Genomic DNA, 15177 nt, shown 5'->3' with positions numbered 1-15177 from the left:
TAATAAAAAAAACAGATAGTCCAAAACAGATGTCAGCAACCTTTACTATCAAAAGAGCCATTTTAGGCAAAGAAAATTGCCTGGAGCCGCAAAACATGTGATCATTGTGATGAAGGTAACTCAGTTTATAGTCTCAGTATATAGTATATCAGTCTAATGCAGTGAGGGCCAAAGAGACAATGTACTACGGAGTATTAGGGCCACATTGAGGGAAAACACATCTGAGATTTACACAATAAAGTCAGAATATTACGAGAATAAAGTCATAACTTTACGAGAAAAAAATAAATGACTACATTATAATATTATGACTTTATTCTCTAAATCTCAGATTTATTTTTCCCTCAACGTGACCCTAATACTCCGTCGTACCATAGACCTACAACAATGATACATAAAAATGAAAATGTAAACAAAAACTCATTTATTCATTTGCATGTTTAATACTCCACAGGGAGCCTCTGGAGAGGAGCTGAAGAGTTTGCTGACCTCTGACCTCTGGAGTCCAAAATAACGTTTTGGACTCCAGAGGCAGTATTTCCTACAGCCAGTGAAGGCAGCATGATGACGCGCTGCGTGAGGCGTGTCTGGACGAGCAAGGACACACTGAGGACCGGATGACATCTGGTGAGTTTAGCAGCTTTAACCCGGGTTAACTCGTCTTTAACTCGGCTTTAACGAGCTCTAACTAGCGCTAACCCACCCGGGACTACAGAACAACACCTGACCGTGAGAACCGCCGCGGTTAGACGGAGTACCGGCCGGGTTTCTGCATGTAACCGGTGACAGAACATTACAGGGGACGATCAGCCGGTAGCTAGCTGTTAGCCTAGCAAGCTAACAAGCTAACAGCTAGCAGCTAGCAGCTAGCAGCTAGCAGCTAGCAGCTCTCAGTGTCTGTCAGTTAGCAGCTGAACAGCAGGAAGGTGATGTCCCCGGTTAAAGGAGGACATGTCCAGTGTGTCATGTCCCCGGTTAAAGGAGGACATGTCTTAATTTATTTATTATATATATATGTATATTATTTGTTATTATTATATATATATTTATTATTTATTTATTTATTATATATATATTATTTATTTATTTATTATAATATATATTATTTATTTATTATTATTATATATATATATATATATATAATTTGTTATTATTATATATATTTATTATTTATTTATTTATTATTATATATATATATTATTTATTTATTATTATGTATATTATTTATTTATTTATTATTATTATATATATATTATATATTATTTGTTATTATATATATATTTATTATTATATATATATATTATTTATTTATTATATATATATATATAATTTATTTATTATTATATATATATATATATATTATTTATTATTATATATCTATTTATTTATTATTTATCTATTTACTATATATATATTATTTATTTATTTGATATTTATTTATTTATCCTTCCTATCTTTTTCCTTATCTTTCTATCCTTGTAAAGTGCAATTTAATCAAACTAAAGTTGCAATAACGTTAAAGCCTTTATTCAGGAGTGTCGTCATGCGTATAAATCACCAGCACTATCTTATAATCAGGACATGTTTAGTGATGTAATCTGTTGCATGTCACACTTTTTTATTATTTTAATTTTTGCTGAGTCATTTTAGATGATTTATTTTGTCAAAAAAACAAACATGCCCTTAACAAGTTACTAAGTTATGTCTTCAAACTAACCTTGCTTAACTATCTGTTGTCAACCCAGAGGTAAATTCACTTATTGATATTCCTTTCCACTTCTGTACATTACCAGTTGTAGAGAGTCCTGTACACCATGTCTGGTTAATTCAGTCTGGGCTGTCCCCACAGAGTCTCTGATTATGAGCTGGTGGTCTGCTGCAGGTCATGTGCTCTGGGCACATAGTCTCTGGAAACCTCAGTAGAAGCACCAGGTCTTGACTTTTCATTTCCTATCCGAATACCATAACGTTAAGTGTATACCAATATGATACCAATCCAGTATTCATTTTCCCTCTTTAAAGCTGCACAGCTTTACTTATAAAGTAACGTTGTGCAGCTTTAAAGGTGCGCAGCGTGTCAGGAGGAAAGCTGATTTGAGATTTGTTTGTAAAATGACAAAATGGACACAATAGATTATCAGTTATCAAAATCGACTCATCATTCAAGTACCACAATTTATGTCAATAGACCCATGCATTTGAAGGTTGTATTGATATCAGCAGATATCATTATAACTTCTGTTTGGTAGCATTTGAACACTCTGCTAACTGATGTCCTGGTGTCACAAGCTTTCCCCTCTCTTCTCTGTGGTCTCAGGTTTGACGAGGTTCAGAGCCTGCTGCTGTAGTTGGGAATCGGCTAGAGTCACGAGGTCCTGAGGTGGCGGTCGGTGTGTCTTTGCGGTATTCTTTCCGTGCTGTGTGTGTGATGGTCAGCTGGTAACTGGGGTCGCCTCTGCCTCGCTGTGGTGAATGGCTGTGAGCAGAGGGGGTGCCGCCTTCTGGGTGGGTTGTGTCCGCAGCCATGGTGGAAGGCAAGTCATCAGAAAACAGAGCTGGAGTCTCAGTCAGGTAAGCTGCTTCAAGATCCTCTCATTATTTACATTAGGGATGCACCGATACTTTTTTTCAGACCGAGTACAAGTACTTACATTTGTGTACTCGCCGATGCCGAGTACCGATACGAGTATAGCGGACCTCGCCGCACCGTGACGGCGCTCCCTGCTCCCGGTGCGACTGTCGACCGGGTATCGGACCTGATAACCTAAACATCCCTAATTCTGATAGAATTGTATGTTCAATACAATCTTCTGTCTTCATTGCTCCTTCAGGCCGCCGACTGGCAATGGATCCGCCAAACGCGCCCCCTGAGCAGTGCAACCTGGGCCTTGGTGCCCCCCAACAGCCTGAGATATCAGAACTTTAAGCAGCCGTCGCTGTCCCACCCGTTCCATCACGCCAGCCAGCCTCAGACCGGACGTTACTATGAGGAAAACTGGGAGGAGTCTCTCGGTGTGTGTGTGCTGGTGCGACAGGGCGAGTCGGACGGCCTCCACACCCTGCTGGAGATCCCTCTGTTCGGCCCCAATAAACTAGGAGAGCTCCTCGCTCCGGGGTCTCACAAGCCCTCCGAGTTCTCCTTCCTGTTGACCACGGTGGACGGCAGCAGAGAGGATGACATCAGCGTTGGAAGCTTCAAGAGAAACGGCGTGGACGCCGTGAAGAGAGAGCACGGCTGTTTCAGAAGCCTGTTTGAAGCGGAGAGGTGTCCTGCACCGTTTATGTACGGCTCTCACTTTTATTGTTTTCACTGCCCGGGCACGGAGCCGGTACCGGGCAGCGGGCTGAAATCTAGGCAGGATATTGGACTTGACAACAAGCCTGTGGAGCTGCCTCTGCTGCCTTCCACCTCTCTGTTTAGCTATGCAGAGGGGCAGCATTCTGAAGGAGACCGTGAAGGAGAGGAGAAACTGGCCATGATGTATGAAAGACTGAGGATAGAGGTAAGAACGCACACTGTGTCCGGAGAAGTGAATTAAAGTTGCACAGACACTCAAACATCCTGCAGCAGGAAGTCAATGAAGTGCACATAACATGCTACAGTAATTAACCGTAACTTAACCGGTGTCATTAGTTAAAGGATTATATCAATTACCATGTCAATATCAATCTTTTCCTGTGTGTGGGAGTTTTCAGATTATTTTTCCTGTAAGGGTGTTGCATTGCACATACACAGTGTACATGCAGAGTTTGAGGGTAAAGTCTGATATTTTTGCTCTACCATTGTCTTTAATACTCAGTTTAATGTGAACATTGTGGAGCAGGCGCTGACATCCAGTCTGTACGACATGTAATAGAAACAGATATACAAACAGAGCACCCTGTAAAACCTGATGTGGAACTACACTTGAACTAGAGTTGACTTCTCATATGTTGACCTGAAGGTAGACATGCTGTCTCTCTGTATTGCTCCTGTAGGATTACTGATCTGTGAACAGTTACAGACTTTACACCAGGGTTTAAAATTAACTTTCTTCACTTCCTGTCTCTGTAACAGACAGGTATTTTTTTTTTGTCTGCCACTCAGAAATGTTATCTGCCACTTTAGAAATGAGGGAATAACATTTTAGATCTGATGTCATTCAATGTTCAATATATTTTACATAAAAAACATTATATACACGGTAAATTACAGTGTTTGAATCACACTGTGGAGGGAGGCTAGTGTCCACAGTACTGAACTTTGTTATTGTCATCTATAGTGGTTATTTTAATAAAAACACACAATTCAAATGATTATGATTATTTAAATATTTGCTTTGATTAAAAAAAGTGTTGGTAAGTTGTTATGAAGTTAAACAGGTCATAATTCTCTCTTTAATATCTATTTTATATTGATGTGAAAACATCTCCTTCAAACATCTGGATTTATTCAAGTTTCTCACCAAAAACTACATTTTACCAGATTACATTTGAACACATCATGATAACGTTGTAATTTACCTTCACCCAATGGTCATTTTTCCTGAGCCGACTGTGAACGCCTCGTAACAATAACTCAATGGCACCTCCGTTAACGTTGGTATCTCCGGTATTCATCCAGTCTGGACTGAGCTGCTAACGGCTGCTAACAGCTAACGTTACTAACTCTCCTCCTGCTGATTTCAACACAGGTTTGTTGTTCTCAGTGTCTCTTTATCAGGTAGAAATAGGATGCATCCCCTCAGGTTTAGTAGCTCCATGCTGCTGAGAGCTTTATTATCTCTTCATCGTGTCTCCGGTCCCAAACTAACTGAAACATGATACGGCGTGCGTCTGCGTCATTGTGCAGCGTAACTGTGGGAAAGCATCAATAAGAGGAATCGATAGTCAGAGATTCCTCCGCGTACCACTAGAGAGAGCACGCGGACCACCGGTGGTACGTGGGCCATAGTTTTAGAACCACTGGTATAAGGCAATGGGATGCTAAAGGCTTTGCCATAAGAGATGAATTAACACCTCTTTGTCACTATGAGCTTCATAAAGGTAGAATTTATTGTCAACCAACTACCTCAACATTGTTTTGCAGCTTCCAAGTTTCTTTGTGAAGAACCACGATTACAGCATGTACTCACATGATCTGGAATTCGTCAACGGCCTCATGAACACCAAGACCAGGTAACGCTGCTCATTCAGTTTGGGCTAATGGAGATGCTCTTACCAGATCCTGTATGTACAGTAAGTCTGCTCTCTCGGTGTAGGGGCCGTACGGTGTACCAGCTCACCCTCTCCCTGTGGCGCCTCCTGTGTCTATGTTACTACGCCAAGGCTCGGCTGGAGGTGCTGAAGCTCACCAAGCACATGGAGGACGGTACCATTAAGGCTCGCTGGAGGATAAAGGGCCTTCCCTTCTACTCTCTGCTGCTGCGCTTCTATCGCAAAGACAAATCTCACCTGTACAGGTAAAACACACACACGGTACATCCAGACTGGCGCTGGTGCTGCCACACGGCCGTATCCCGAATGTTTGATCTCAACTATTAGTGTTTCTTTATGGTGTATAATCTCATTTAATCCATATGTTATAGGTCATATGATGCATTCTCTACTTTTTACATTGGTCCGGATGGACTCATCCGCTGTCATAAAGTTGAAAAGGTGAGCAGCTAACTGTGTTTTAAGCCTTTAGGTACCTGCTGACATCTCCATAGTGGATAAAGTGGATGTTTGGAGTGTTTTTTTCAACACATGTTGCCTGTGGGGGTGTAACGATTCATCTACTACATCGATGTATCGATTTATATTTCTACAATCCAACTACATGGATAGGTACTCGGCTAGTTGTCCTTCACGGGAGACGTATATCGATATAAAATCGATTGTGTGGATACTGAGGATTTGTACCTTGTATTTAAGGACGACAAACGTTATATCAGTGTTTTTTAGAACTTTTATTAGTAAAGAAATGTTAAACGTTACTCCGGTTCACCTCCAGACATGCACCAGCTCGCCAGCTCCGCCCTCTGCAGCGCGAGCACGCATCCATGGCGCGCACGCAGACGAACGGAGCACTGGACTCCTCGCTCTCTCAACCGGTAGAGGAGCCGGTCGGCAGAGTTTCAGGCAGGAATCCTGACCTGCTCTGTCCAGTATCACATATTTATTTCAGTCACACTGAATTTTTGGCAAAGAAAAGTTACTGAATCGATTTCAACTCATTGAGTCGTATCGTATCGTATCGTATCGTATCGCTCTAGATGAGCCAGATATCGTCCTGGAATCGTATCGGAACCATGGAAATCATATTGTATCGTTGTAAAAAGGTATCGTTACACCCCTAATTGCCTGTTTCAGAAAGTTCCAACAATCATTGGACGCAGCCGTCCTCAGTACTAGTATCAGGTCAGGTTACATTGAACTGTTAACACCGTGGGAAGAAGACTTTTATCGATGAAGCTCTTCATTTTAAGTGTTTCAATTTAAAATGTCAAACGGATGACTAGCTGGCCGGCTGATTTCCGTATCATTCTGCGCTCCCTGTTCGACTGTCCTCGTGTCTCTTGCGTTGCAGGTGATGCCGGATCAGCCCCCTGTCCTGCCCGGGGTAACCGCTCTCCTGGCGGGGGCTCTGGTGGCGCTAGGGGTGCAGGAGCATCGGCCTGCTCTCAACCTGCTGCCCCTCCTCCTGTCCTCTCTGAGACAGAGCAGAAACTGACCCCCAGGATGACGAACAGAGGAATCGGTGTGTCCAAGGTCCGTGTGACTCTCAGCATTCTCTACATAGGAAAACATTCAAATGGCGGGTTCAGCTCTCCATCCTAAAAACCTCCCCATGTTGCCCCCTGAAATAAAATACAAAGTCAAGACATTACACTGCTTTGCCTTTTTCTTCTTTTAATCGAGTTATTATTTGAAATAATAAATAGTGTTTAAACTGAACAGAGAACTGGGTTATGGATCCAGGAGTCACATGGTCAGTCATCCTGCCAGTCAGCCGTCAGCTGTTGTAATAACAGACACAGTTGGTTGTCTTCTTTCAGATTTTAAAACTCCAAAAACATTGTCAGATACAACAGAGGACATCAAAACTCAGCTATTCCATTTTTAACCTGAATACAACGTTAAACTCAACGTGACCCAATTCCAGTCCGGTCCCTACACCCTCCCAAAAATAAGTAAATATAAATACTGGATATAAAAATACAGAAATCACAAGAAAATATAAATAAGAAATATATATAACAGTGCAAATAATAATGCTTAAAAATAGGATCTATGCAAATACTATAAATGCATGCATTTATAAAAATGCAAGAATAGTGTAAAATAAGAATATTAGTTTAAATGTTCTGTATAAATAATAAATGCAGTGTTAATGCCGGAGTAAACCAGATTATTGCACAGCTGAATGAATGCACCAAATTATTGCACTGTTAAATCAGTATTTCACAGTTGAACATATAATAAATTGTCCTGATATAAATATATATATTCGTATATATATATATATATATATACACATATATATATATATATATATATATATATACACAACAATTTACAATCTAATGAACATGTCTACTGTTTTCTAGACTGGACGAGGGTATATTTGATCCTAAATACAATCTACTTACTTTATATTGTTGACATCTGTATGACAATAAAGTAGAATAAATTAAATGTCAGTTTGAGCAGTTTACAGTCAATGTTTGTACCGGTAGTCGCACGGAACTGACATCAGATCATGTTCCATGACGAACACTAAACGGCGTTGCACGTCGTCAGTAAGGGCGGCTGGTTAGGTCGGCATCGATGCAGCTCGCTGTTGGAGGGTTTTATAACCAACTTCCCCTTCCCGTGAATTGGTTTGGAATGGCTCTTAACATGGTGCAGCCTCCACGCCAACACGCAAACGGAGTGGAAGTGGTTAGGGAGAGGGTGTGTAGGGGGTAGTAAAATTTGCATTATTACGATAATAAAGTCAAAGGTTTAAGAATAAAAAATCGTAGTATTATGAGAATAAAGTCATAATATTATAAAGTAGTAATTTTACGTGTTATTTTCTTTTTTTCTTGTTAAGTTATGACTTTATTCTGGAAATCTCAGAATTGAAAATGAAATGAAAACAAGCTGTGCGGTAGCGACGGTGACGCTCTCTTCACAAACACTGCTTTGACACAACACAACACTTTCTACTCTTCTGTGATGTCTTCCTGATTTTAGCAGCTTTTTCTCACCAACTTCTCAGAACTTCATCTGAATTTATCATCATGTTGTTCTGGAAGCCTCTCGCCGTCTCCCGTTCTGCAGTACCTCTCTCCACCTGAACTGTTTCCGATACGCCGTTGTCAGCGCTTTTATACAAAATGAATAAAGCTCAACTCATCTCCCACCGTATTCACAATGATTTTGGGTTATTGTGGTTATATAAATGTAATTTATGGTGCTGTTGGCTTGCTGCTAGACCGCCCTGTTAATATGGGAGAGTAAACCGTTTTTGACCGGAGTGAAAATGTTGGCTCGCCACACACTTTGAGGACCACTGCTTTAACCGATCTTGGAACCCATCAGCAATCGGTCTGACGACAGATAAGTCTCTTGGGGGCAAGGGGGCGATATTTCTGGGGTTCTGGTGAAGCCAGCGGAGGATCCCACAGTTTCTCCGTTCTTCCTGCTGATGCCTCACTTTAGTCCTTTTGAAGGCTCAGTTCTTCAGTTCGGCAGCTTATAAAATCTTAGTTCTGGTTTCTCTAGTAGAAACCCAAAATACAAGTATGAACCTGGAAATGCTTATATAAAAAGTCATAGTATAGGATGTCGAATAATCTTATAAAAAAGTCAGTCGAATGTCGAAAAATTTCATGAAAAAAGGTCATAGTATAGCATGTCGAAAAACTTTAAGAAAAAAAGTCATAGTATAGCATGTCAAAAAATTGTATAAAAAAAGTAATTGTATAGTATGTCGAAAAATGTTATAAAAGAAAAAGTCATAGTATAGCATGTCGAAAAACTTCATGAAAAAAAGTCATAGTATAGCATGTCGAAACATTTTATAAAAGAAAAAGTCAAGTAAAAGCATGTCGAAAAATGTTATAAAAGAAAAAGTCAAAGTATAGTACGTCAAAAAATTGTATAAAAAATAGTCATAGTATAGCATGTCGAAAAATGTCATGAAAAAAAGTCATAGTATAGTATGTCGAAAAATTTTATGAAAAAAGGTCATAATATGTCGAAAAATTTTATAAAAAATAGTCATAAAAAAATTGTCAAAATATTTTATAAAAAAATGTATAAAAAATAAAAAAAAAGTCATAGTATAGTATGTTGAAAAATTTCATGAAAAAAAGTCATAGTATAGTATGTCAAAAAATGTCATGAAATAAAAGTCATAGTATAGTATGTCAAAAAATTGTATAAAAAATAATCATAGTATAGCATGTTGAAAAAAATTCTTGAAAAAAAGTCATAGTATAGTATGTCGAAAAATTTTATGAAAAAAAGTCATAAAAAAATTGTATAAAAAATTTAAAAAAGTCATAATATAGTATGTCGGAAAACTTTATGAAAAAAAGTCATATTATAGTATGTCGAAACATTTTATAAAAAATAGTCATCAAAAAATTGTATAAAAAAAATTGTATAAAAAATAAAAAAACGTCATAGTATAGCATGTCGAAAAATGTTATGAAAAAAAGTCATATAGTATGTCGAAAAATGTTATAAAAAATTGTCATAAAAAATTGTCAAAAAAATTTATAAAAAGATTTGTATAAAAAATAAAAAAAGTCATAGTATAGCATGTCGAAAAATTTCTTGAAAAAAAGTCATAGTATAGTGTGTCGAAAAATGGCATGAAATAAAAGTCATATAGTATGTCGAAAAATTTCATGAAAAAAAGTCATAGTATAGCATGTCGAAAAATGTTATAAAAGAAAAAGTCAAGTAAAAGAATGTCGAAAAATGTTCTAAAAGAAAAAGTCATAGTATAGTATATCAAAAAATTGTATAAAAAATAGTCATAGTATAGCATGTCGAAAAATGTCATGAAAAAAAGTCATATTATAGTATGTCGAAAATTTTTATAAAAAATTGTCATAAAAAAATTGTCAAAAAATTGTATAAAAAAATTAAAAAAAGTCATAGTATAGTGTGTCGAAAAATGTCATGAAAAAAAGTCATAGTATAGTAAGTCGAAAAATGTTATGAAAAAAAGCCATAAAAAAATGTTATAAAAAATAAATAAAATTCATAGTATAGTATGTCGGAAAATTTTATGAAAAAAAGTCATTATAGTATGTCGAAAAATTGTATAAAAAATTGTCATAAAAAAATTGTATAAAAAAAAGTCATAGTATAGTATGTCAGAAAATTTTATGAAAAAAAGTCATATTATAGTATGTCGAAAAATGTTATAAAAAATAGTCATAAAAAAATTGTCAAAAAATTGTATAAAAAAAATTGTATAAAAAATATAAAAAGTCATAGTATAGTATGTCGGAACATTTTATGAAAAAAGTCATTATATGTCGAAAAATTGTATAAAAAATAGTCATAAAAAAATTGTCAAAAAATGTTATATAAAAAATAAATAAACGTCATAGTATGTCGAAAAATTTTATAAAAAATAGTCATAAAAAAATTGTCAAAAATTTTTATAAAAAATAAATAAAATTCATAGTATAGTATGTCGGAAAATTTTATGAAAAAAAGTCATATTATAGTATGTCGAAAAATTGTATAAAATATAGTCATAAAAAAATTGTCAAAAAATTGTATAAAAAAAATTGTATAAAAAAAAGTCATAGTATAGCATGTCGAAAAATGTCATGAAAAAAGTCATATAGTATGTCGAAATATTTTATAAAAAATTGTCATGAAAAAATTTGTCAAAAAATTGTATAAAGAAAATAGTATAGCATGTCGAAAAATTTCATGAAAGAAAAAGTCATAGTATAGTGTGTCAAAATTTTATAAAAAATAGTCATAGTATAGTATGTCGAAAAACATTCTTGAAAAAAAGTCATAGTATAGTATGTCGAAAAATGTTATGAAAAAAAGTCATAAAAAAATTGTATAAAAAATAAAAAAAGTCATAGTATAGTATGTCAGAAAATTTTATGAAAAAAAGTCATATTATAGTATGTCGAAAATTTTTATAAAAAATTGTCATAAAAAAATTGTCAAAATATTTTATAAAAATTTTTTGTATAAAAAATAAAAAAAAGTCATATTATAGTATGTCGAAAATTTTTATAAAAAATTGTCATAAAAAAATTGTCAAAATATTTTATAAAATTTTTTGTATAAAAAATAAAAAAAAGTCATAGTATAGTATGTTGAAAAATTTCATGAAAAAAAGTCATAGTATAGCATGTCGAAAAAAAATCTTGAAAAAAAGTCATATTATAGTATGTCGAAACATTTTATAAAAAATAGTCATAAAAAAATTGTCAAAAAATTGTATAAAAAAAATTGTATAAAAAATAAAAAAACGTCATAGTATAGCATGTCGAAAAATGTTATGAAAAAAAGTCATATAGTATGTCGAAAAATGTTATAAAAAATTGTCATAAAAAATTGTCAAAAAAATTTATAAAAAGATTTGTATAAAAAATAAAAAAAGTCATAGTATAGCATGTCGAAAAATTTCTTGAAAAAAAGTCATAGTATAGTGTGTCGAAAAATGGCATGAAATAAAAGTCATATAGTATGTCGAAAAATTTCATGAAAAAAAGTCATAGTATAGCATGTCGAAAAATGTTATAAAAGAAAAAGTCAAGTAAAAGAATGTCGAAAAATGTTCTAAAAGAAAAAGTCATAGTATAGTATATCAAAAAATTGTATAAAAAATAGTCATAGTATAGCATGTCGAAAAATGTCATGAAAAAAAGTCATATTATAGTATGTCGAAAATTTTTATAAAAAATTGTCATAAAAAAATTGTCAAAAAATTGTATAAAAAAATGAAAAAAAGTCATAGTATAGTGTGTCGAAAAATGTCATGAAAAAAAGTCATAGTATAGTAAGTCGAAAAATGTTATGAAAAAAAGCCATAAAAATTTTTTATAAAAAATAAATAAAATTCATAGTATAGTATGTCGGAAAATTTTATGAAAAAAAGTCATATTATAGTATGTCGAAAAATTGTATAAAAAATTGTCATAAAAAAATTGTATAAAAAAAAGTCATAGTATAGTATGTCAGAAAATTTTATGAAAAAAAGTCATATTATAGTATGTCGAAAAATGTTATAAAAAATAGTCATAAAAAAATTGTCAAAAAATTGTATAAAAAAAATTGTATAAAAAATATAAAAAGTCATAGTATAGTATGTCGGAACATTTTATGAAAAAAGTCATATTATATGTCGAAAAATTGTATAAAAAATAGTCATAAAAAAATTGTCAAAAAATGTTATATAAAAAATAAATAAACGTCATAGTATGTCGAAAAATTTTATAAAAAATAGTCATAAAAAAATTGTCAAAAATTTTTATAAAAAATAAATAAAATTCATAGTATAGTATGTCGGAAAATTTTATGAAAAAAAGTCATATTATAGTATGTCGAAAAATTGTATAAAATATAGTCATAAAAAAATTGTCAAAAAATGTTATATAAAAAATAAATAAACGTCATAGTATGTCGAAAAATTTTATAAAAAATAGTCATAAAAAAATTGTCAAAAATTTTTATAAAAAATAAATAAAATTCATAGTGTAGTATGTCGGAAAATTTTATGAAAAAAAGTCATATTATAGTATGTCGAAAAATTGTATAAAATATAGTCATAAAAAAATTGTCAAAAAATTGTATAAAAAAAATTGTATAAAAAAAGTCATAGTATAGCATGTCGAAAAATGTCATGAAAAAAGTCATATAGTATGTCGAAATATTTTATAAAAAATTGTCATGAAAAAATTTGTCAAAAAATTGTATAAAGAAAATAGTATAGCATGTCGAAAAATTTCATGAAAGAAAAAGTCATAGTATAGTGTGTCAAAATTTTATAAAAAATAGTCATAGTATAGTATGTCGAAAAACATTCTTGAAAAAAAGTCATAGTATAGTATGTCGAAAAATGTTATGAAAAAAAGTCATAAAAAAATTGTATAAAAAATAAAAAAAAGTCATAGTATAGTATGTCAGAAAATTTTATGAAAAAAAGTCATATTATAGTATGTCGAAAATTTTTATAAAAAATTGTCATAAAAAAATTGTCAAAATATTTTATAAAAATTTTTTGTATAAAAAATAAAAAAAAGTCATATTATAGTATGTCGAAAATTTTTATAAAAAATTGTCATAAAAAAATTGTCAAAATATTTTATAAAATTTTTTGTATAAAAAATAAAAAAAAGTCATAGTATAGTATGTCGAAAAATTTCTTGAAAAAAAGTCATATTATAGTATGTTGAAAAATTTCATGAAAAAAAGTCATAGTATAGCATGTCGAAAAAAAATCTTGAAAAAAAGTCATATTATAGTATGTCGAAACATTTTATAAAAAATAGTCATAAAAGAATTGTCAAAAAATTGTATAAAAAAAATTGTATAAAAAATAAAAAAACGTCATAGTATAGCATGTCGAAAAATGTTATGAAAAAAAGTCATATAGTATGTCGAAAAATGTTATAAAAAATTGTCATAAAAAATTGTCAAAAAAATTTATAAAAAGATTTGTATAAAAAATAAAAAAAGTCATAGTATAGCATGTCGAAAAATTTCTTGAAAAAAAGTCATAGTATAGTGTGTCGAAAAATGGCATGAAATAAAAGTCATATAGTATGTCGAAAAATTTCATGAAAAAAAGTCATAGTATAGCATGTCGAAAAATGTTATAAAAGAAAAAGTCAAGTAAAAGAATGTCGAAAAATGTTATAAAAGAAAAAGTCATAGTATAGTATATCAAAAAATTGTATAAAAAATAGTCATAGTATAGCATGTCGAAAAATGTCATGAAAAAAAGTCATATTATAGTATGTCGAAAATTTTTATAAAAAATTGTCATAAAAAAATTGTCAAAAAATTGTATAAAAAAATTAAAAAAAGTCATAGTATAGTGTGTCGAAAAATGTCATGAAAAAAAGTCATAGTATAGTAAGTCGAAAAATGTTATGAAAAAAAGCCATAAAAAAATGTTATAAAAAATAAATAAAATTCATAGTATAGTATGTCGGAAAATTTTATGAAAAAAAGTCATATTATAGTATGTCGAAAAATTGTATAAAAAATTGTCATAAAAAAATTGTATAAAAAAAAGTCATAGTATAGTATGTCAGAAAATTTTATGAAAAAAAGTCATATTATAGTATGTCGAAAAATGTTATAAAAAATAGTCATAAAAAAATTGTCAAAAAATTGTATAAAAAAAATTGTATAAAAAATATAAAAAGTCATAGTATAGTATGTCGGAACATTTTATGAAAAAAGTCATATATGTCGAAAAATTGTATAAAAAATAGTCATAAAAAAATTGTCAAAAAATGTTATATAAAAAATAAATAAACGTCATAGTATGTCGAAAAATTTTATAAAAAATAGTCATAAAAAAATTGTCAAAAATTTTTATAAAAAATAAATAAAATTCATAGTATAGTATGTCGGAAAATTTTATGAAAAAAAGTCATATTATAGTATGTCGAAAAATTGTATAAAATATAGTCATAAAAAAATTGTCAAAAAATTGTATAAAAAAAATTGTATAAAAAAAAGTCATAGTATAGCATGTCGAAAAATGTCATGAAAAAAGTCATATAGTATGTCGAAATATTTTATAAAAAATTGTCATGAAAAAATTTGTCAAAAAATTGTATAAAGAAAATAGTATAGCATGTCGAAAAATTTCATGAAAGAAAAAGTCATAGTATAGTGTGTCAAAATTTTATAAAAAATAGTCATAGTATAGTATGTCGAAAAACATTCTTGAAAAAAAGTCATAGTATAGTATGTCGAAAAATGTTATGAAAAAAAGTCATAAAAAAATTGTATAAAAAATAAAAAAAAGTCATAGTATAGTATGTCAGAAAATTTTATGAAAAAAAGTCATATTATAGTATGTCGAAAATTTTTATAAAAAATTGTCATAAAAAAATTGTCAAAATATTTTATAAAAATTTTGTATAAAAAATAAAAAAAAGTCATATTATAGTATGTCGAAAATTTTTATAAAAAATTGTCATAAAAAAATTGTCAAAA

At 31.7% G+C, this 15177-nt stretch overlaps 1 protein-coding gene across 2 annotated transcripts; it reads left to right on the top strand.

Annotated features, from left to right (window-relative positions):
- The first annotated feature begins 472 nt into the window (after nt 1-472).
- Nucleotides 473-6850, top strand: c17h6orf136 (chromosome 17 C6orf136 homolog). 2 transcript variants are annotated; one of them, XM_074613330.1, is made up of 7 exons: nt 473-627; nt 2318-2571; nt 2832-3503; nt 5069-5157; nt 5241-5441; nt 5568-5637; nt 6551-6850. In XM_074613330.1, exons 2-7 carry the CDS (start codon nt 2473-2475, stop codon nt 6692-6694), a joined length of 1275 nt encoding a protein of 424 aa, XP_074469431.1. In that variant the 5' UTR covers nt 473-627; nt 2318-2472; the 3' UTR covers nt 6695-6850. The 2 variants fall into 2 exon arrangements, with proteins under 2 accessions (XP_074469431.1, XP_074469432.1); XM_074613331.1 differs by having other exon boundaries at nt 594-775.
- The last annotated feature ends 8327 nt before the right edge of the window (nt 6851-15177 follow it).

This window comes from Sebastes fasciatus, chromosome 17 (genome assembly GCF_043250625.1).
Source record: "Sebastes fasciatus isolate fSebFas1 chromosome 17, fSebFas1.pri, whole genome shotgun sequence".
NCBI classification, from domain to species: Eukaryota; Metazoa; Chordata; class Actinopteri; order Perciformes; family Sebastidae; genus Sebastes; species Sebastes fasciatus.
The sequence above is the reverse complement of the archived record's forward strand: the minus strand, read 5'-3'. Positions and strand labels throughout refer to the sequence as shown.